At 43.1% G+C, this 24,492-nt stretch overlaps 1 protein-coding gene across 7 annotated transcripts in view; it reads right to left on the bottom strand.

Moving 5' to 3' along the window:
- Positions 1-20,672, bottom strand: part of LOC148036231 (cilia- and flagella-associated protein 100-like) — a 209,341-nt gene extending 188,669 nt beyond the window's left edge. For 6 of the 7 annotated variants that reach the window (XM_087678225.1, XM_087678231.1, XM_087678226.1 and 3 more), the window contains exon 1: positions 20,334-20,672. In XM_087678225.1, the coding sequence (XP_087534351.1) occupies positions 20,334-20,336 (3 nt within the window). In that variant the 5' untranslated portion in view covers positions 20,337-20,672. Of the gene's footprint in view, positions 1-9,628; positions 9,713-20,333 lie in introns of all 7 variants that reach the window. The other variant, XM_087678227.1, reaches the window with a different exon arrangement.
- Between the last annotated feature and the right edge of the window lie 3,820 nt (positions 20,673-24,492).

Genomic DNA, 24,492 nt, shown 5'->3' with positions numbered 1-24,492 from the left:
ATGTTCCCGCGGATCCATGGCTCCTTCCCTGCGGGTAGGAGTTGAATGAATAACATGTTAGGGGAGGTTCGGCCAAGCTCGAAAGCCCGATATTTCGTTGCTGCAAGTGTAACCAGGCCTCTCTCTCCGGGTTCCGAAGAGCCCAAGGCCTGGAAGGCGGTGTAGCCTAGGAGTCGCATAGGCCAACTGCCTTGGAAGATTCGGGTCTCCTGCAGGCCAATCACTCCCCATGCCAGTCTATGAGCGAGGTAGTCCACCTCACCCCGCTTGCTGCGCAAGCCGTTTATGTTGAGAGATACAATCTTGGGTCTCACGTTACGCTTTCGCTCACGAGTATCGTTGCGTAACGCATGGCGTGAGTGATAAGGCACGGACATTCTAATGTGCCACCAACTAAACCTGCTTTCAGACTTCAATCTTTCCAAGAGTGCATTAGCCTCGTTTCGATGTACTAGGATGTCGAAACGGCTGCACCCAGACCTGAGGCTCTGGACTCTGTCCCACTTCAAAATGTGGCGCCACAAGTCCCCTGAGGCTCGTCTGAGGAGCTGCCCAAAGGGGCGCTCCGACAAGTTCTCAGCGCCCCAAACGCATAACTTCTCAATTTCCCCGCTTGCCGTCGCTTATCTAAGCGAAGTGTTGGTTACCGCCGCTCTTTCTATGTTCGATCCTACCAAAGCTAACCCTGCTGTTGTGGGGTGGCTTGGCTCCACCCTCTCTACATTGGCGGTGATACGGTCCCTCGTCGGAGTAGGGAGATTGCCTTCCCCACTCCCGCTCCTCGTGCTGGAGCGAGTGACCACTTCGGCATATGATGCTAACGCCTGTCTTCTCCCACAATAGAAACTATTCGAATGGGCTGCACGGTGGGATCCGACAACATCACTGACGGGAATATATTCGGGACCGAGCTGGCTCCCTTGAGAAGTCTCGTCGCTTTGCCCCGCACTCGGAGGGTGTGCGACCTCAATGGGGTGGATCCCATTGTCTTGCCTTGGCGATACCACCCTTGATGAGTTATGTGTGCCTCCATTCCCGGCACTGGTCGAGCATTGCCCCACTAAAAGAGATACTATCCCCCCATGAGGCCATGAGGACATAGGAGCACTGGTAACTCCCCTCGGGCCCCGGCTTAAGCCCGGTGATACACTCATTGGTCCCCCAGGTCCCCGTGCATCACCAAAGGGTCTGACGACCGGTCCGTTTATATTACCCAGGCGCTGCCACGGTACCGGAATAACAGCGCTGGGGGTGGCCCCTAGCGTCGCGGAGCTCCCGAGGCCACCCAAAGGAAGGCTCCATGAAGAGCGTATATCATTATGTGAACAATCCATGGTAGTAAAAAAAAATGAGACTACCCAGATCTTGGTCGTTTATCCGGACGGGGAGTCTCTTACGGCCGGTGACCTTGACATACTGAAGGATCAAGTTGAAGTGCATGCTCAACATCCATCTCTTGGGAGGTCAGGACCTGGTGGGAGCGCCTACGCTTCATCCTCCCAGTTCTGCCCCTACTCTTCGGAGACAAACGGTGCTACGCGGGTCCTGCCATCCTGCCTTTGGCCTTCCATCTTCTGTGGCGTTTCACTCACTTGAGTAACATAGTCTCTTGTGGGAGACCCAACGGCATCGAAGAGGTTAGCCACCTCAAGGGGACGATCTTTCCCCTTAGGGTCCCATAGGGGTGCAGGGTGAGGACTGAAGTGGTCTTGCCTGCTACATTCCCGCGGGCCTTCCTAATCCGCTGCGTGGTCCCTTCCAGGACCTTCCCGAACTATCCACATGCTGCGTTCCTTCCGAATCGATACAAGCCGCACTTCGTTCCCAGTCGCGAGCTGGTCTCATTGGGAGAGTGAGGGTTCTACAACCACTTGGCGTACCAAGTTTGCTGCACAACTCCTTCACTTGTCGTCACTCATCTCCCCTTAGGCCTTTCATCATCTTTGTACTAGGGCACTTGGGCAAGTGAACAATTTCCCCACGAGGGACACTGTCCAAGTAGCACCTACTGCATGAGCATTCTTCGACATGTAGCATTGCATCTCCACCTCACTCTTCTCGTTTCCCTTTTTGGGCCTGAGAGGGGGTGTTGAGAAACCCTTCACCTGCAGTTTGTGTTTTTTGCGTTTTTGCGTTTTGCGTTTAGGGTTTGCAACCCCAAAAAGAGGTGCCATCCTAGACTAACTATGCCTATTTATAGGCCACTCTCTCATTCATTCCTCACGGCTAATTCATTCAATCTGTCACCTCTTCTCTCCAGCATGCCCACTACCCTCACACCCCTTCAGGAGGACATTGCGGTTCATGGTTCGTCACTGTCTTCAGCATCTTCCTTGTGCTACGGCACCCTTATTCCCTTGTATCACATTCACTCCATGATTCGGATCTTCATCATTCCATTCATCAGAGTTTCTTCTCTCTTCTCTTCTCTTCTCCATGTTTGCCGAGTTTACTCTGTATTCCTCCCCGCCAACCCTATTGTCTCACTGGTACGTCATCTTTTGACATCAGCAACTATATTTACAACATCAGTAATTGTATTTTCAGCATCATCATCATCTTTTAGCATTGCTTGTATAACTTGCAAACCTAGTTCTTATTCTCCTTGAACAATAGCATGCATTGGATCCCCAACAAACTATCGCTCACTCTTTATAATATCAATAATCTCTCATGAAATTCCCACTTGGCAATGCCAAGAATTCCACTTTACTTTTTAAAATTTATTCTTCCAAAACCTTCTTCAAACCAATAGTTGTCTCAATATCAAACTGCAATTTAAAACTTGGTTGCTTGCCTTTCAATTTACCATGTTCCTACTTCTTTCATTTTGATACATCTTCTATAGGCATCTCAAGAGATGGCTTTACAAGAGGAGAGGGCTGATATCAGACTCACATCTTCCAATCCACTTTGCAGCCCTCGTTGATGTCCCTAGATTCCCAATATCCCGCGTTGATCAAACTCATCTCTAGGAGTCTTCCCTTTCTCTACAAGAATTGTGTGTGACCAAGGTTTTGTTTTCTTGCCAAACATAGTCTCATATCCAAAATCCTTTGTAGAAATATTCTCAATCTACAAGACACATGTTGTAGCCTCTCTTGTAGCATATGTATTGTTGATAGCCATTTCACCTACTAGTTTCTACATACCACCCTTTCCAAAGTTCGGATTGAGTAGCAATCTACTTTCACACAGATGAACTTTTCGATCTTTGAAGAAAATCTAATTTTTGTCCAATGCATCCTTATTTGTTTAACAGTCTTTGTGTTCATGCTCCGTACTATCGCACCAAATACATCTGCGCACAAAGCCTTCACAAGTCTAAAACTTTGGTCCTATAGACCATCCTTTTTTTTTCAATTTCGGAAATTTTAGCTATAAGTCTTGCACGCCTTTCACTACATCGTCTTTCACGGAGTCACAATAATGACCACCTGCTTAACTTTTTGTTTAGTTGCCTTATTTGTAGGTGAAGGAATACCACCAACATGCATCTTCGACCTTCTACTTTGTGACTTCACCATCATAGACATCATCTTTTACATCTTTCCAGTCTAACTTCAATCCTTGCTCTATGGTTTCATCCTCTAAAAGCAATTCAAGGCTCGATTGCAATGCAAAGTCTACTCATTGAACAAATAACTTAATCTTTTCGGATTCAAGAGATTGCTACACTATGTCATCCAACTGAGGATATCTCTGCTCAAATTCACAAAGCAACTTTGTTATAACAAACCCTTTCTTGAGCTTTGCAACCAACTCCAATGAAGATTCTCTTTGTGACCACCAATCTTTTGTATCTTCTATAAAGTATTCTTCCTTTAGTGCTTTCTTGAAACCATTCCATGTGATTCCCTAAACTAAATAAATTTCATTTATGAGTGGCTTGAGTTCATGAAGCACAAATCACACAAAATAGGACCCATCTAATTCATAGGAATCCCAAAAAAGTTCAATTTTTCTGCACAGACCTTCAAATACTTTGATACATTCCTGCCACCAAATAATTTCACTTCATTTTCTACATCTTGCAATGCTTTTGTCACAATTGATTCAAGCTTAGCAGCAACCTACTATTCCTGCTACTGTTATTGTTATTGTTGTTAATATATCTGTTATTGTTATTGCTATTTTTGTAGCTGTAACTGTTGTTGTTGCTATAAATACATATTGAAGGTCCAAAGCAATTGCCTTGTGTCATCTAATTGCACTGTATTATCCCCTATCTTACAAAACTCTTCCTTTGGCCTTTCACATCGGGTTCACCAAAGATATCATGAGATTTTCCATGTATAGCCAAAAGTCACATGGACACAATTAAGAAGAGCTCAAGACAAGGAGAAACAAATTCCAAACTTGTAATAGAGAAGAAAAGTAACGATAGTTATGAGACAAGGGTTCAAGATGAGGGCTCAAACCAAACTGTATTTCATAGAAGCATCCAAGACTCATAAATCTGAACCGTAACCAGCATATACATCAATTATGGGTCCGTATTTCTTGATGGATGTGACTAATATCAACCGGAAGACATATACATCATTATGATTATGAAAGGGCAGAATACAATACTTTTATTCTTTAAGAACAGTCCTTCGAACCGTCCTATTTTATAACAGCCCAATAAGCCCATATACATAGCAAGATTAGCCCACCAAATCTTCCCAAATCCTTGCTTTTATCTTCAGGACAGCATACATATAAGAAGGCTTCAAAATAAGAGAACATGTATAACAGCAATGCTGCCCTATTTCCCTGTGTATTCAGGAGTAAATCTTCAAAAACATAAGTCCACAAAACATTCTAGGGTCTCCTTCCTTCTATCGAGCATCAAGTATGCTTCTCCTCCTTTGCTTTTGCCACTAGTTTTAGAGCGGCCCTCTCCCCATGAAAGCTTCTCTCTGATCCCTGTAAGATGCCAAACAGGCGCAATTCACACTGATCTGCTGTCCCTTCTCTCCTTCACATGATTTTCAAACAGTCCAAAAAGCATGCACTCTTCTCAAGTAAAGTCCTCCTTATGTCCAAGGTCAGACACTATGTTCCACTAAGGGTTTAAACATGTAAAAAGCTTCATGTTTTCTTGGCATGCTGGATACTTTGCAAAGACTCTCTAACAAGTTGTTTACTTGGCTTAACACTACAGGCAAACCGGCAGCTAGTGTCCTGTATGCATACAGGTAAAACACTAGTGTAAATGGGCCAATCCATTGCTTTCTTAGACCTATGGTCACACAAAATAGTTACAATCCACACAAATCATAACCACAGTCAAAACCTTAAGGGTTGCTGACTCAGATAGAGACAAGCAAAACTTAAACCCTAAATGCAAAGAGTCAAAAGTCAAACACAGAGAGAAGAAACTCTGAAGTGAATGAATGCTATAAATGAATGTAAGAGTATACAGAATGCCCAAGGGTAGAGGAATGTAATATCAGAGAGTAATGTCCATTGAAGACGGAACCCAAGTGCAATGACCACCAATCGGAGTACAGGAAACACCAAACGCCGATCACCGGAGTGTCGGGGAACTGAGGCGACAACAAGAGAGGTATTTGCTGATGTAGATGGCTTGTTGGACAACAAAAATGCAAGTACTGCAGCAATCACCTGGTGGGAGAGATGGTAGCAATCTGTTGTTGGATGTAAAGGCCCTTTACGCATCTCCCGTGTATATATTACTTCACACACATAAACTCACCCTAGCGGGTGTAAGTGTACCATACCCTAAGTATAAATACACTCTTTTATTCTTTGTGTGTACCACACTGGTACACACCTATCCATCGACTCACTCTCTCACTGTTCAGCACCTCGATTAATGTATGTGCTCTCTCTCTCTACTTCCGCTTCTACTCAACAAACTGGTATCAAAGCCACACGGTGCAAGGCGGCAGTCACTGCAAACAGTGCAATCGTCATTCAGACCGACAGATCAAACGGATTGTTGAGGAGCAAGCAATAATCACAGCTGACAGGAAACAGTAGCAGGCGACAGCTTTGTGACAGGCGAACAGCCTAGGCGACACACAAGCAACCAGCAACAGGTCAGACGGCAAGTCGACAGGTGGCGAAGACAGACAACAGGTCAAACGGACTGCACGATAGGTGACAAGCAACCATAGTCTGGCTTAGGCAACTCGCAGGTTTTCGGGGCCAGCACGCAACCAAGACCAGCAAGCAATCAAGACCAACGTGACGGAATCTGCACACGGCCAGACCGACGGGACCTGAACGTGACGTCAAATGGGCAACGCGTGACGGGCCTATGGGGCCAGGCAGCAGATCAGACTGGCAGATCAATGTTCCAAAAAAAAAATCTTTTAAATAAAATTTGGTTTCCTCTCTCTTCTCCTAGGTGTTTACACATGCAGACACAAAATACAAATTTGTGCAAATCTGCTCCTAGAAATTTGGGGCTTTTCCCAAATTTGATGCTGGACACATATTTCAATGACTTATGAACCATAAATTGCAAACATTGAGTATACGGGTCTCAAAAAATTTTGGGATTTTCAGATTCAAGTTGAGCCAATTTCTTGTTTGTGCACTCTTGGACCCCGAAGTTTGGGGTTTTTGCAAAATTCGTGAAATTTCTGCAACATTTACCTGTACTTGATGCTCGGGAAAATATATTGATGCAACTGGGACAAATTCACTGCAAAAATTTTCGGGCTTTTCACATTGGTGATGTATTTTGAGTTGATTTGAGACTGGACAATGAAATTTGCAGCAGATTCATAGCTGAGTGGGAGTTTTTTTTTAGCTTTCGATGCTTCAAATGTTGAAAAAGGGCAGCTTCTCTTGGTATATGTATTGCTGAATACTCACTATGCAATGAAACAGTGGTAAATACAGCATTTGGGTATTATAGTGATGTATTACTAAAGTGGGAGCTGTCTTTAATGCAAATGTATCAGATTTGATTCATGTATATGCTGTAATCAGTACTTGAGACTGAAATTGCAGCTAAACATCTGCTTCTTGGACACCTTGGAAGTACAAAAGTGTGTACCCTTGCTATTGGCTGAAAGCATTCAGCCCTTTATTGCAGTTGTGTACTGCTGAAGATGGCTGGCAATGCATCTACATCTGACACAAAGAATCTCTTTGAGATTCGTAAATTTGATGGCAACGGTTTTGATCTTTGGAAAGATCATATGCAGGGTATACTTTTTCTAAAGGATTGTGATGAAGCTTTAGCAGGCAGAACATAAGCCTGTTTCTTTGTGAGATGAGGGCTAGGCTAAAATGAATAAAAAGGCCATTACTTACATTAAAATGGCCGTCACAGATGATATCTTGGTTGATATAAAGGAGCTTGTGTCACAACTCTATAGAAACAGAATTTGTATCCTTTTTCATTAATTTGTCTATATAATGATTTATTAAATTTGTTTCCTTTGCACTAATTAGATATAAAGAAATGTGCATTTCAAGCTTTCAACCCACACATGCACATTGTACAAGCATTTCATGATCATGCCATCTTGTTGATTGTAACTGTCTGTTCTGGCGGATCTAGCCCACACTTCAAGGCATCAATCCTTCTGTGTGCGAGTCTAACCCTGATATACGTGAGTTCTGGTCATAGGCGCCCAATCGGGCCATATAGGTGGAAGTGTGAACTATCTTTTCTCTAACCCACCGCGTGGGTCCACCATAACCTGTGACCACTCATCAGTGGCCAGCTCCAATGCACTTTTCTTTATATCTAATTAGTGCAAAGGAAACAAATTTAATAAATCCTTATATAGACAAATTAATGAAAAACTGTCACAACTCTATAAAAACAGAATTTGTATCCTTTTTCATTAATTTGTCTATATAATGATTTATTAAATTTGTTTCCTTTGCACTAATTAGATATAAAGAAAAGTGCATTGGAGCTGGCCACTGATGAGTGGTCACAGGTTATGGTGGACCCACGCGGTGGGTTAGAGAAAAGATAGTTCACACTTCCACCTATATGGCCCGATTGGGCGTCTGTGACCATAACTCACTCATATCAGGGTTAGACTCGCACACAGAAGGATTGATGCCTTGAAGTGTGGGCTAGATCCGCCAAAACAGACAGTTACAATCAACAAGATGGCATGATCATGAAATGCTTGTACAATGTGCATGTGTGGACTGAAAGCTTGAAATGCACATTTCTTTGCATAGAAAAGTCACATGACGATTCTGATGCCGTTTTTGCGATGTACACGGAAAAAGCTTTCATATGACACCCATATTGGGAGGGTCTCTAAATTTTAGGAGCCTCAAATTAGCCTAAAAATGCTAGTCCTAAAAAATAGGGATGCCATTCTAAAAATAATAAATTCTGTACTCTGACTATGCTTACTAAATTTGGTTGTTTCTATTCTTGACAGTATTCAGCCAAAAAAGGAAGGCCATAGAAAAGAGACAAGTGTCAAGACACTTGTCACACAAGTTTCCAAGTGTCCCACCACTTGTCACATCTCATGACATGTGGCTGGACACTTGTCTTGTGCTACTCCACTTTCCCCTTTTGTACTAGCTCTTCCCTCTCCTATAAATAAGAGCTCGTTTTTCTTCATTCAACATCATTTTTATTTGCTGTAAACTCATATACAGCACCCACAGATAGCCAGAAACTGGCCCCATCCATCCCCATCATCATCCCCCACTTCTCCATTATCAAATTCCTCCATATTCCCTCTTCTATCACTGCTGTTTTACAGGACAGCAAACCTGTAAATTCATTACAGCACCTCCTTCTCGAGCTCTTTCTTCCATTTTACCAACAAGAAGCAAGCCCTATCCATATACTGCCAATCAACGATGGAGAAAGGCTGATTTCCCCTCTTTTCTTCTCTCATACTGTAAAGAAATCAGTTCTTATCATTGCATAATAGATAATGCATGTGTGTTTGTACATCTTTGCATGATCTTGTGAGAGTGAGAATTACTTCTCCTCACTCTTAGCCTTGAACCTCTAGAGGGCTTCCCGAACCTACCCCCTTTTCCAAACCTCTCTTTTTCAATCAAAACCCCCTCCTCTCCCCTTGTAGGACCTAGGTTTAAACTTTTTAATTTAAACTTTTCTCTCTCTTTCTCTCTCACATTAAACTTTTTAATTAAATATTTTTTAAAAAAATCAATTTAATTTTTTTCTTACTACTATATTATTTTTTCTATAGGTTCGAAAAGCCTCGAACCTCTAGAGGGCTTCCTGAACCTATCCCCTTTTCCAAACCTCCCTTTTTCAATCAAAACCCCCTCCTCTCCCCTCTTTCTCACGTGTAATCTCTCATTTCCTCTTCTCCCTCCCTTTTTAAAATTAAAACCCCCTCCCCTCTCTCTCACTTATAATCTTTCTATTTCTTTTCTCCCTCCCTTTTTAAATTAAATTCCTCTCCCCCCCTCTCTCTCATGTGTAGGACCTAGGTTCTCTCTCTCTCTCTCTCTCTCTCTCTCTCTCTCTCTCTCTCTGTGTGGGGTTAAACTTTTTAATTAAATATTTTTATTTTGTGTCTCAAGGTGCAAGCCTCTCCCATTGAGCAACTATGGAGTGTAATTGGGCATGTTGCATCTAAAAAGAGAAATAGATTTGGGACAAAACAAGTGAATGAATTTGTGAGTGTAAACTTGCGCTTACTTGCCAATGTAGTTTCCCTCAAGGCAGAAACGTTTATAGCTCTTGATGAACAAAAGTCCTCAGATGATGAGGATGGAGAGACACCTATACCCACAAATATGGCTGATTATCAGGATGCTTTGAAACTTGCAAATGCTGATTTTGATGATGATAAAACTTTCTTAGACAATGTGGATGATAGTCTTTTGGATAGTCTTGTTGCTAATGGTAGCCACGTATGATCCAATGGTTACTTAGAGAGACTTTCAAATTCCAAGCTTCCTTATTCTATCGATTGTAGTTGTTACTTGATGCTTCTTAACTCTTTTATGTAGTATCATCTTAGATTATCATCTATTTTGTGTCATATGTGCCATTTCAATGTAATCAACCTTTCGTCAATGAAAAAGACTATCCTATTTTGCAAATTATACATGTATTTTTCAAAGAGCTTTCATGAAATATATAAATGTATAGTTTAAAATACATAAATCATGTATATAATACAGGTCATTCCCTTTACGTGTCAAAAGATGACATACCAACGAGATAGTAAGGTTGGCGGGGAGGAACACGGAGTGAACTCGGCAAACATGGAGAAGAGAAGAGAAGAGAAAAAAACTCTGACGAATGGAATGATGAAGTTCTGAATCATGGAGTGAATGTGATACAAGGGAACAAGGGTGCCATAGCACAAGAAAGATGATGAAGACAGCCACGAACCACGAACCGCAATGTCCTCCTAAAGGGATGGGAGGGTAGTGGAGAGGCTGGAGAGAAGAGTGGACGGACTAAATGAATCAGCCGTGAGAAATGAATAAGAGAGTGGCCTATAAATAGACACTGTCAGTCTAGGATGGCGCCCCTTTTTGGGACTGTAAACCCTAAACGCAAAACGCAAAAATACAAAAACGCAAATTGCGAGTGAAGGGTTTCTCAACACCCCCTCTCAGGCCCAAAAAGGGAAACAAGAGGAGTGAGGTGGAGATGCAATGCTACATGCCGAAGAATGCTCATGCAACAGGTGCTACTTGGACAGTGTCCCTCCTAGGACAATTGTTCACTTGCCCAACCGCCCTAGTACAAAGATGATGAAAACATGCAATGCATAGGAGGAATATCGGACTTTGTGTGGTGCTCAGAACCATAAGGATATGCCCGTACTCGATCTCGGGAGATGGCTCCATGTTAACCAAGTGACCAAGGCAAGAAGAAGAGGAGGAAGAAGATGTAGAGGATCCCTAAGATCCAAAATTTCCACTGGAAAGGGAACCTGCAGTAAAAAAACAATAGACAAAGTGAGCTGGAGAATCCGAAACTCAACCTCGGGAGAGAAGCCACTTACTCCGTGCATCCATACTGGAAGGAATACGAAGGCCTCGTCACCAAGCGGCTGAACCTCTGAGGTCCCGATCTATGTGGTATCTGAAGATCCTGGGTATCAGTAGAAGAGATGACTAGTCGAAGACAGCCACCCCAAGAAAGTAGAGGATGGGTGAAGAGATTCATGTGGAGTAGGTTCCCCCTCTGAGGTGGGAGGTGGAGGGGCCCCCGCTAAAGTCGAAGAAGAAGTAGATGCCCCCTCTGAGGGCAAAGAAATAACATCCCCCTCTGAATCCCCCTCTGAAGTAGATAGGGAATCCAAAAACTCATGGATCACAGACTCCAAAATGTCTGATGACAAAGGAAGTGCCGCTCGTCATGCTGAAGAAGGTATCTGGGGTGCCGAAGAGCTCCCTGAGATAGCCTCAAAAACCTGAGTAGTCGAGGGTGGAGAAGGGTGGGGCTCAAAATGAGTAAGAGGTCGGCAACAGTAGTTGTCTCTCAATGGAGCGGATAGGGTAGCCAAAGAAGAGGAAGGAGTCGAGCAGCCACTATCTCTCGAAGGAGCGGACTAACGAGAAGACAGTATCAAACAATCATTGTCTCTCGGTGGAGCGGACTGCAGAGCCGTAGGTCGTGGAAGCCACTATACCTGAAAATAAGTGTGAAAAGATTGTCACTAGCATTGCGACGATCTCCAAGAGATCATAGCGCCAATCGATCCTCCATGTGCTCGAAAGGACTTAGTGCGCATCGGATGTATCTTATTGCCTTGAGCATAGTACTCTGATAGCCGATGCAGAACAATCTCTGTGGCCTAGAAAGGAGAGGTGGCACAAGGAGTGCCTGGTGGAAGACGCATATACTCCGGGAGGGTGGGGAGCAAGGGTCGAAGTCGGCAAGTATCGGTGGTGTGTCCGGTGATGCCACGATAGGAGCACCCAGTAGTCTGGTCATCTATCGGTAAAGAAGCCATGGATACCAGTGTGCCTTGCTGAAGAAGGAAGAGATCAGCCACCATGAACCACGAACCGCAATGTCCATCTCAAGGGGTGTGAGAGCAGTGTGAAGCACGAACCGCAATGTCCGCCTCAAGGGGTGGGAGGGTAGTGGAAGGGTTGGAAGTGAGCTGCCAATGGGAGGAGGATGTGACTAGTAGTAAGAGATTGCAACCAGTAGAAAAACACAAGTGAGGAGAGAGAAAGACTAAAAACGTAGGCAGCAAGTGAGAGAAAGACTAAAAACGCAGAAAAAGCAGCTTGCAGGAGAGAGAAAGGCTAAAAACGCAGGCAGGACAGCCTACAGAAGAGAGAAAGACAAAACACAGGCAGAACAGCCTGCAGGAGAGAGAAATACTAAAAACGCAGGCAACAAGATTGTGATGACGTGGCAGGCTGTACGGCAGTAGGTCTGTACAGGAACAGCAGTCGCCTGGCTCGAATCAACTCCAAATTGCATGAAGAGGGCTGAAAATCAGGCGTCAACTGATGGAGACAGCAATAGACAGCTTCGGTTGAGATGTCCTCCACAAATGGGGTGTGGGCAGCAAGCTAAATACTTAAAATCTGCAAAAACGAGATTTTGATGTAGCAGAAGAAGAAGAGAAGTGGATGCCGAACCCACCACCGATCTTTGCCTTCACTGGAGTGGAGGATCTTCGCTTGCTAAGTGAGCAGATCCAGCTCTGATACCATGTCAAAAGATGACGTACCAACAAGACAGTAGGGTTGGCGGGGAGGAATACGGAGTAAACTCGGAAAACATGGAGAAGAGAAGAGAAGAGAGAAAAACAAACTCTGATGAATGAAATGATGAAGTTCTGAATCATGGAGTGAATGTGATACAAGGGAATAAGGGTGCCGTAGCACAAGGAAGATGATGAAGACAGCCATGAACCACGAACCGCAATGTCCTCCTGAAGGGGTGTGAAGGTAGTAGCGCCCCTTTTTGGGGGCTGCAAACCCTAAATGCAAACCCTAAACGCAAAACGCAGAAACGCAAAAACGCAAACTGCAGGTGAAGGATTTCTCAACATTATGTTCATGTTCCCTAGGGGGCTTTGTTTCCATTCCCTTGGGACCTCCTGTTCTCGTTCCTGTTCATGTTCCATTGCTACTATAACCTCTTTGCATTCAGCCCCTACTGGGAAGCGTGTCACGTGTGAACAATAGCAATTATGATGTATGTGGCATTGGGACAGCCACTATTACCACTACAGATGGTTTTGATTTCATCCTTCTAGATGTCTTGTTTGTGCTTAGCGTTACAAAGAACTTGTTGTCTATTTTAACCTTCAATAAGCATGGCTTTTAGGTCATCTTTAGGAATGACAAATACATTGTCAGAGACAAAGAGATGGATTATGCACTCAAGCTGTCCAACATTCTTTCTGATAGTCAAAGTGCGATTGCAATGGCACCAGTGGCAAGAAATCTTGTGTTGGTGCATTACCATTATGTCAAAGAGAGATGCTATGCAAGAGAGTTCAGCTTGATATATGTGCCCATACAAGAAAATGTTGCAAACATTTTCACCAAAGCATTACCACATGAGAAGTTTGAGGCTTTTCGAAAGTCCTTGAACTTATTACCCTTTGGTGATCGATCATCCTTGTACTTCATGACATTGGCACTACAGGGGGTGTTAGAATTTGGTAATTCTAGGTAGTGCCCAATGCATTTCGTGTGGTGGGACACTTATTAAAGTGTCAATGTAATGCGTGCCTTGTGTCTTTAGACATTAAGATAGTGACACTCGGAACTAGAGTAAGTTTGCTATGTTTGCTACTGCTCGACAATTTTCGAAGGTTGTTTGCTATGATTTAAGATCCATCAGAGTATGACGCTCCAGCTCATACTCTCTGCCTTGGTCCTAGAGACATGGGAGTTCACGGGTCAGTATTCACTTTCCATAGTGTGCTTGCTACATTGTGCATCATATATATTCATTCATTCATTATTCATTTTTAATGTTCATTGTCTCTAAGTCACCCTAACCATAACTATGTTCTTTATCAATCTATGCTTTGTCATACGATTATATTTGTCATCTATAAACAAGTATTTCTTTACGAGGGCTACTTATCCTTCAAGTGTGTATGCTATAGGAACTTTACCTATCCCAATTCCCTCTGCCAAGTGTGACAGCATATTGGTGATCAGAGTTTATCCTCCAAAACCAAGTACCATTGGGGACACACACACAACTCATCCTGCACATATCAAGCCTCAAACATCACTCACATGACCATGCAATTGCCTCAAATGTCTATGCCTAGTGAGTCATCCACCTTCTATTAGGCTTTCCCACCTTCAACGGGTCAACCACCACAAGTTATTGTGCCAAGCACCTTGGTGACGCATGTAGCACTAAGCCAAACATCCATCTATCCAACCAAACCCACACATTCAACACCTCACTCATCTTTCCATTCTTTCACCATGGCCAAGAACGCATTTAGTGACGAAACTCGCTTTAACAGATTGAATTTCACTTCGTCAAATCTTATGCTACATGTTTTCCACTCATAGGATTTGTGGGACCTCATTCAAGGTGGCGTTGGAACCCCAACCCCATCCCAATTAGTTCTCTTATGAGGTTATCTACTCTTGGAAGAGCAAAAATGCCACTACCCTAGTCAAGCTTATGTAATGTCTCTTACCCGAATTTCAGCCACAATTACAATATTTTGACCTTTTTGCATTTGTTTGATGGAGCCACTTAATCGACCGTTGTGCATCACATGATAGGACCCATTTTATGAACCTTGACCATGAGCTCTAAGAGTTCAAGATCATTGACCAAGATGACTTAAAGGTCAAATTAGCCAAATACCGGCAATTACTTGCCGAGTTTACCACCATCGGATCTCCCAAGTCTAACAATGACAAGTTAAATTATTCCTAAAAAAGTTGCCAACAAAACACTTTAATTTCATGCAACAAATCATTTCATAGTGTCCATAGCCCACTTTCCATGAGCTTGAATGCCAATTGCTACACTATGCACACCTATTTTGTCAAGTCTAAAAGAAATCCCCTTTGTCATCTACATGGCGAGTGAGGTTTTTTTCATTTTTCTAATACTAGAGAAGATCCAAGAAAAGCCCAATCAAAACTTGAGCCAGGTCGGCAATCTATACCCAAGAAGAATCAATATTGTAAGCATTGCCAAAAGGCTTACCAAAAGGCCGGCCATTTTGACACTCCGTTGCTAAGGTCAAGGGCACACATCCCAAATGCCTCCCTGCCCCCCCAAACACACAAAGCTCCACCCCACCTGCTATAGATAAGCAATGGCAAGCCTCTAGCTCATTCACATCCAAATGGGTTGCAAGGCCCATGGAGACCCCATGCTCACACTACCATTCAACAACCCTCATAGTTGGAGCCCTTCTCGACTCGAGAGTGGATGCAGATTGGCCTATCATGACCATTGAAGGCATTCAATCCACAAACCCACCTTGTTTCCTTAGAGACAAATAAGGATGCAAGCTAGTTCCATACCTATGAGATGGCTCTAGACAAGTCTTCTTCAATTGAGACCACCCCAGTCTTCCATGCAATCATCAGGACACATAAATTGTGGACAATGGAGCCACAAACCACATGCCTCCCCTTCAAGACATCTTTGTTGTCTGTTCCATGAATAAACTCCTTGGCCAAGATCAATGAAGTTCAGCCAAGGCCTAGATCTTGCTATAGCAAATGATGTTTACCATTGTGCCCCAACTAGGAGTTAATCTCCTATCTATCCACCAACTTTGCCTCTTGGGAAGAGCTGTATTTTTTGTTGCTACTATGGTTGAGGTTTTAGATGCCAAGACCAGGTCTAGTGATAGCTCGAGGCTGTTAGCAGATTAGTCAGCTCAGGGTGAGTCTGTGCTACACAGGCTATGACCTTTTTATAGTATTTTTTCTAGCATTTTTTGGTGCCCTTTTTAGGGCTGGGGAGCATTTAATGCTGGCCGACTGCATTTATTGCTCCCCCCATTTTATGCCTATATATTGCTAGGGCTCCTCCTCCTCTTCTGTACTTCAGCCATCATTTGTGGATTCTTCTGAGGAGAGAAGAGTCAGTGCCAAGGCGCCCACACAACCAATGATTCACTGTTGTATGCTGTTGTCTCGTGTTCGATATAGATTCCGTTTCCCGGGCATACATCTGAGTTCTCATCTGTATTTGTGTTTATTTTTTCTTGTCTTGTGTTTCAGCAGTTTATTTCAGCATGTTGTTTATCCTTCCATTGCTGCACCACTTTTAACATGGTATCAGATTTCAGGATTTGTGTTTCTGCTGTGTTTTATTGCTGATTTCAGGACTGATTTACCCCTCTGCTGCCTTGGAGACTGCTGTCAACCTGATTGCGACCAGATTTTGGCTTCCATACTCTGCGTTTTGATCAACATATGCATCGCCTACCTGTCCAACACCTCCTACTGCCTGTGTTTTCCTCATCAGGCTGCTGGCAACAGTTCCCTACACTTGTTTAGGCAGTGTGCAGCCTGCGTTTTGCTGTTTACAGCACTATTTTGGGCTGGGCGACTGGCTGAACATGCCATTTTTGCTGTTTCTAGCAGATTTCCACTGATTTTTTGACTTTGTGCAGCAAATTTTGGCTTATTTTGATCAGTTTTTGGGTTATCCTGCGTGTGAACTCTTGTTTTTTGCAGTCTATGCTCCTGGTTTGGCTGTGTTCCCTCTCCCAATCCCTTCTTTTCTCTACTTCTTTTCTAAATCCTCTCCATATGGCTCCTCCATGCACATCCACTGATGAAAAGCTCCATGGACCTGATTATTACACGTGAAGTGTGGTGATGAAGGCTTGGTTTATTCAGAAGCGGTTATGGTATGTGGTTGGTGGAGCTATGGCCCCGTCCTCAACAACCTTCTCCTGTTCCATCTAATTTTGATGAAGATAATCATGAGGAGGCAGTGCTTACATGGGATTCGGATGATGCCCGTGCCTATTCAACCTTACTTCGGTGTATTTCCAAAGAAGTCCTACCGACGGTCACCTCCTGTACGACAGCTTCAAACGTATGGTCGAAGTTACAGTTGATGTACGAGGCTCCTTCCACCATGACGGCCGTTACTCTCTATCGCCAGCTCCAACAACTGAAGTTTGAATCCAAAGATACGATTTAATCCTTCCTACTTCGTGTTACCCAACTCCAGGACCAGCTTCACACTATGCAGTCTGCCCTATCAGAGGCATATCTTGTTGGTACAGTACTCTACAAGCTTCCTCGGGAGTTTGATGGAGTGACGAATGCTTTACGAGCGCAGACACCTACGACTCCTGTCAATTTTCTTCACATGTCCTCCATGCTACTTGAGCATGAGGCTACTTTGCAACTACAGGGGTGGCTTCCGTCACATTATGGCGGTTCAGGTGAGACTCTTGCAACTTCAGAGAGGGGTTCAAAGATGAAGTCGTCGAAGGCCCAGTGTTATCACTGTGGCAAGAAAGGCCATTTAAGGAAGGACTGCAAAGAGTTAGCAACTTCTCAGAAGAAAAAGGAGCAGAAGACAAAGTAGGATACGGACTCCTCCAACGAGTCATCATCTGTCTCAGATTCCAATTCCGATCCTCAAGCCAAGGCAAAGTCCAAGGCGTGGAAGAGATCCTCTTCTTCAGATCGTGGGAAGGGCTTCGTGGCCCCTTCCTCAGCTGCTTTCTAGTGGTGGTGATGCGGACATCCCTCAAGACTCTCCAGTGCCAGAGAGGGAGTGTGAGAGGGTGGTAAGATGGGGCCGTCGTGCCTCCTCTATATGTCTATACAGATGCACAGGATCCAGAGAGGGACTTCCCTGACGCATCGACCAAAGTCTAGCAGGTACAAATCCTGGAGCTAGGATTGCCATCCAGGTTCATGATGGCATGGTTACTTAATAGAGAGCAGGAGGCTTTCGTCTGGAGCACACACGAGGGGACACTTTGGCGGTTTTGGCCGAAGGCAAGGATTCCAGGGTCACATGTTCAGAGATATGTTTGGCACGTTGGTCTTGTATGTCCTGAGTGACATAGGTGACATAACACAGAGAGCTGCTATGATTCTTCTCTATTTTCAGGTGGTGTTGTTATCCTCGACATCGACGTCAGATACTCTCCGAGGCATCTTGGTGGTAGGCTGGCCACTCACTGCTTGGATATCCATGGTTGTTCTGGTGGTTCTATGTTGTATAGTTTATGATACTCCATCATTGTACTATTGTATTGTATCAAATCACCCTTGATTTGAGAGAGGGTGTTAGCAAATTAGTCAGCTCAGGGTGAGTCTGTGCTGCACAAGCTATGGCCTTTTTATAGTATTTTTTCTAGCATTTTTTTGGTGCCCTTTATAGGGCTAGGGAGCATTTAATATTGGCCGACTGCATTTATTGCTCCCCTCATTTTATGCCTATATATTGCTAGGGCTCCTCCTCCTCTTCTGTACTTCAGCCATCATTTGTGGATTCTTCTGAGGAGAGAGGAGCCAATGTCAAGGTACCCACACAGCCAGTGATTCACTGTTGCATGCTGCTATCTCATGTTCGATATGGATTCCGTTTCCCGTGCATACATTTGAGTTCTCATCTGTATTTGTGTTTATTTGTTCTTGTCTTGTCTTTCAGCATGTTGTTTATGCTTCCATTGCTGCATCACTTCTGACAGAGGCAAGGTAGAACAACCTAATGGCCTTTATCTGATGATACAATTATTTCACAACCGATAATTGAGAGCTCAAAGTTCCATCATGTACATGGTTTGTCTTCAACTAGATCACCTCTAATGCTAAGCACCTTTGGTATTGCAAGCTAGGCCACCTTGGCTATGATCCCCTTTGTGAGTTATCAATGCACCAATGCTTGCACACTTAATCATAAAATAATCTCTCACACTCTCTATCCTCTTTAACCCCTTCTTCGCTGTCCACACCGCTATCTTTTCTAATAACTATGGCCTCTCATAATGTCCCTTACTTTGACATACTAACAATAAGTGAACCTCAATACATAAAGGATGTTCGATTGCCTTCTCCCAATCCTGAACACACGCATGGGCATCAACCCTCCCTAATGTCAAGCACACACTCGTCCCTCGTGGTAGCTCTACAAGCCCAATTAAAAGAAATGCAAACTCGCCAAGCTATGTACTCCCCACTTTCCATTTGTGCTCATAACATAGCCATGAGAATGTTGCTACTTCAATTTTCACCTAATCCCTTCAAACAGGAAAAAAAAAAATGTGATGAGATAAACATTGACTCGTGATTGACCAAATGTATGGCTTATTTCAATCTGTACTAATTCAATGATGCTTAGCGTATCAAATAGATACAGTTGCAAGGGAAGGCATATGCTTGTTGGGCAAAGATATGGGCAGATTTTCAATCGGCATTTTTTGGCAATTGTTCGTGAACAACAACCAAATTGAAAACTTCCACAAAGTGTTCAAATTGGATAAGGTAAGAAGACTTAGATGTGTATTCACAAGAGTTTAAGAACCTTCTTCATAAAAGGAAGGCCCTAGGAGACCCGCACATGTTGCTCTACATGCACTACCTCCGAACTCCCAAAAAATATGATTCATGAACCCTCTACATTCTTTGGAGGACATCTATAGGTATGCCAAAAGCTCTAATAATACTCCAGCTAAAAGTAGGGGCATCTAGCCAATGGGTGGGTCCCATCGTGCTACCACTACCTTCAAGCCAAAGAAAACCCATCGAGCTAGTTAGTGGGTGCATTTCATTAGTCTCTATGACTCTCAAACAAATGTGAGGGCATTTCTTCTAGCACTTCTCCTATAGGGCAAGGTCTTCCCACATTCAAGACACTTGAGACATCCTTTGTCCTTCCCCTCAATTTTTGTGCTTCTCCTATGGGGCAAGGTCTTCCCACATTCAGGACACTTGAGACATCCTTTGTGCTTCCCCTCAAATTTTGTATCAAAGTCTAAAGATGACTCCCATATCTTAGACTTTTTTTGTTTCCCTTTCTTTCTTTTGATGGGCATGTCCTTTACGTGAAGATGATCCCACATCCTATACTGTTCAACATCATAACCTTCTACTTTTCTGCTCGAGAGGCACCCACCACCACATACCTAGCTAGCTAGGTGTTGTTGGGGGCAAGAAACCGCCGCCCTTGACAATACCTGCTGGCCAATGCGATCCCTCCCTCATAGAAGCTCATGATGGTGTTGTAATTCACAACGTGAAAGTTATGGTGTGGGAATTTGTCTAAAACTTCGTGTGCATTGGTATCAGTCTACTATGACCTTTGAAAGTGAGTTTAAGGGCGTCCAACGTGACAAAGGGCAGTATTAGTGATAGATAATCCGAGCATTACTCTACGCATATGCATTACCCGAAGGCTCACATCAAGCGCGACCACAACAAGAAGATTGAAAAGTTACCATGCGCAGTCATTAACGTCGTCATAGGATCACGGGTTACAACGTGCTGGTGCCACACGAAACAAGAAGCCCCTGCCAGAACTTCGACACCATCAAAGGACTTTTCCGTAACCTGGAAGTTCCCAATCAAACGGGAAATCCTTGCCAGAACGTCGACAGCATTCACCGTCGAAGGGCTTTTCTACACCGGAAAGTTCCGAATCAACAGGCGTGCGATAGATGGGCCAGAGGGCCGATGATCGGCGAGCTCCATCAATCCTGTCATGTAAAAACAAAATGCAAGCCCGTTCTTCGTTCAGTGTTGTTGTGATCCTCGCCCCTTGGAAGGTCGTTAGACGATTTGTCAATTCCCGGGTGCCTTAATCTACGTAGTTATTTCAGATTGCCTTACCTTAAATTTTTTTGTTCCTAGGGCCTATTCCGCCCATTTCTAAAGCACTAGAGTCCCCAAACTCATGAATATGTTATACAGATGGTCTTTAAACTACATTGACACATACAATCACGTGGTGGATTCGTGAAATTAAAAATTTAACAGAAATGTTGAACCCATACTATTCCATCAAACAAGCGATGCTCCAACAAAAGGATGAATGCACTAGAAAATAGAGTGCATAGCCTATCTACATGTGCATATGCATCATGCATGATGCAAATACAATTCCTTGATTAAATTGAATCCTTAACTTCACCTCTCAACAATCAATAGCAAAAATTTTACTCCACGCCTCCCACCCAAAATCTCACAACAATCACTCTCAACAAAAATATGGTCCTCATGATAATGAATGAGAAAACAACCCATCTCACAATTGATGGTGCAACCCAACCCATGCCATGGGAACTGCTTACCTCGCATAAGCCTCACAAATGGTATTGGCAGGATTGAAGGACTTGTAGCCTATGACCCCTACTTATACTATAGCCTAGGGAGGCTAAGGGAAACACATGTTACAAGACGATGCCATATAGTATGATATGTACATCGACACATGGCATGACATACGTGTTGACATGAATGATGACATAGGCGATGATATAGATATTTTTTGGAATGTTCTAGAATCTTTTAGGGACTTCATAGAACTAGGGGCTATCCTAGCTTGCATATGAACCAAGGGTTGTCCTTAATTGAGTGTCCATTACACCCCCCATCCAATGGCTTAGTTTGGGGAAGAGAGAAAATAGCATTGTCGTAGGAGATAAAAGGGAATAGTAGGGGAGCTCTACAAGGGTGTTACATAACTCCATACATGGGCTTAGTGTTCATCTAATTCTACATAATGGTTCCTATCATCATGCCACATATTAGTATTAACACTAATTTTGTATAGCAAAAAGCCACTTTAGTGGCAATTTGGATCCTCTACAAAGATTTCTATTTCTCATCAATGAGAAAGATTAAGAAGAAACTATTTTAAAATCGAAGGGGTTATTATGAGCTAGGAAGTGAATATTTTTATATTCATCTTTAATACCATTTTAGTAGAGAATAAAAACCTTTTAGTATTTCTACTCAAAATTATCTCTTTTTTTATTTAAAAAATCAAGCTAAAAATTTCATTGAAAATACTTTGATGTGTATAGTATATATTCCCATTAAGAGATTTGGAATTAGATAAAAACCGTCAACTTTTTTAAGAGCTCCAAAGAGTGTTGCTAAGTGTTGTTTTGACCAATTTTTATGCAAATTTGAAAATCAACATTTTGTAGAAAATCAATTTCTACTTGAAACTTGTTTTGAATATTTTACTCTATTATCTTACAATGTTGGTAAAGTCCCATCCAATTTTGCTATCATATACACATGATATTTAAAATATAGTGAAATAGAACCTAAGCTAGTAAAGTGGATTGTAGATACTTTTGTGACAAATTACAAGACTAGTGTTAAAGGGTACTAGGATAGATAAGGGATAACCATATGCACATAAGAAACATAAAACAAAACAAAATAAAATAAACTCCGTTCATTAGCACCAAAAATGTATGCATGCTACACCAATGTATTACAAGAAGTCAAAGTGATTGTGTGTACACATATGCATGCACTTACTTGCATGTATGTATGCACATGTATTGATGCATGTAGGGGGGTGTGTGTGTGTGTGAAATGATTTACTAGCATGTGTTAAAGGTCAAAAAGACCTATGGGATTATGAGTTACAACCATCCATAGAGTGATACAATTGTTTGGCAAAGAAATAGTAAATGAAAACTAGAATAGTAATGCTAAAAGGCACAAGAAATTCTAGTTGATACTATCACAACTAGTGACAAAGGTATTGAAATGCCAAGAGGCTAGGACAGAGAAACCATGGAGATACATATAATCCTAATGAAACTCTCATTGGTTATCATCATGTAATCTCAATCTTGTCCCATGTGGAGAAGAGAGTTTTTTTTTTTGGGTCGCAGGGGGGAGGGAGCAAGGGATTTTTTGTGACAGTAGAGGCGAGCCCAAGCTTAACTACCAAGACCCACTGACCGCTTATTATTTCAAGCATTTCACGCCCAAGCTAATGGCTACCTCTCACATAGCCAACGCACTCTCTCTCTGTACGAGTATAGTGAGCTTACCTCCATGCTTGAGCGAGTTGCCTCCTCTCAAAGCACTCCAGTGGCTCCACGATCCAAGTGCAAGAGCTCGATCCTCAAGCTCCACGCTCTAAGCTCCATTGCCCCGAGCAAGAGAAGAGAAGAGAAGAGAAGAGAAGAGAAGAGAAGAAGAGAGGAGAAGATTGGGAGCTTCTCCACCACGGTCCCTCACCCTCACACACTCACTCACACTCTCACACTCCCTCTCTCAAGCACAAGCTCAAGCAAGCAAGAAGAAGAAGAGGAGAGCTACTTTTGGCCACACACAAGAGTGAGCTTCTCGTTCACTTTTCAACCTTGTATACAAAACCCTAAATCCCTTTTGGGCGATCATCCCCTTATCCCCTTTTTTATATGGCCGACTGTAGGCCCTTTTTTCCATTGTCCTCCTATCTTCCTAGCTTCCTTCCTACTACCCGTCTGCCTTTACAATTTGCATGACACTCTTAAAATAAATCATGGTGTGCCTTGCACTCTTTTACAAAAGTATTGACTTGCGCTTTTTCTTGTGCACCTTTCTCCTTGATTTAGGACTTTTCTGCACTTCTTGTGTTTTCATATTTTTCTTAGTGTGCCTTTGTCTTCCATTTCACTTTTTCCCTGGCCTTGTCTTCTGCTTTAGATTTTTCAGATTTTTCACATTGTTTGTCTGAGGGTTAACATTATCCCCCTCCTAGATGAGTGCTAGTCCCATGGCACTCACCATCGTAGGTAGCAGGCTTTGGCATGCACCAAAGACATGGTTGAAAGGAACTGATGTGGTTTGGCATGGAGGAGTTGTGGTGGTGGTGTGGATGAAGGTCGTTGGTGGTACTTTGGTGGTAGGATTGGATAGTGATAGGGTTATTGTAGTTGGAGATAGGGTTGTTCTTTGTTGGGAGTTGCACTCATGGCTATCATAGGTATTGGTGTTCTAGGGATTTTGCGTGTGGCGAGATTCTCTGTTGGGTTTGCATGATGATAAAGGATAAGAATTCAAAGTTGAGTGTTGATGAAGGGCTGACGACACTTTTTTTGGAGTCTTTAATACTTGCAATTGAAAACCTCTCACATGTGGTCTCTCCCTAGGGGTAGTGCTAGTCTTCTTATTGTGCACAAGGCGTAGTTTGATTAGTTTGGGAGACATGTTGAACTTTAGGCAAGCTGAGAGTATTGTCCTGCACTTGAGGACCCAAACTATGTATAGATTGTGGTGCAGATATTATGTGAGTGCACGTGCATACTTAGATATTACGTAGGTAGAAGACTGTTGGTCTAGTTCCTTGTAGCAATGGGTGGATGAAGCAAGGGTTCAATGGGGTGGAAAAATTTGTCGTTGTTGAGGAGAAGTACACTTGAAGGCTTCTTGAGACATCATTTGTGATTTTGAAAACATGATGTAGTATAACTGATCTCATTGACGTCGAGATTAGATCATGGAGGTTGAGATTAGATTTGATCGGGTAGTGGGGGCCTTCAATGTCGGTGGTTGATCGCCATTGTTGAGTATACCTAAATATAGAAAAAGGAAGTGCACTACCTGGGGGCATGTCTACCTCACTATGCAGTATTGCATGGTGTT

This window comes from Lygodium microphyllum, chromosome 5, assembly GCF_053477565.2.
Source record: "Lygodium microphyllum isolate KBCC chromosome 5, Lygodium_microphyllum_v1.1.10, whole genome shotgun sequence".
NCBI lineage: Eukaryota > Viridiplantae > Streptophyta > Polypodiopsida > Schizaeales > Lygodiaceae > Lygodium > Lygodium microphyllum.
This window is presented reverse-complemented; position numbering and strand designations above follow the sequence as displayed.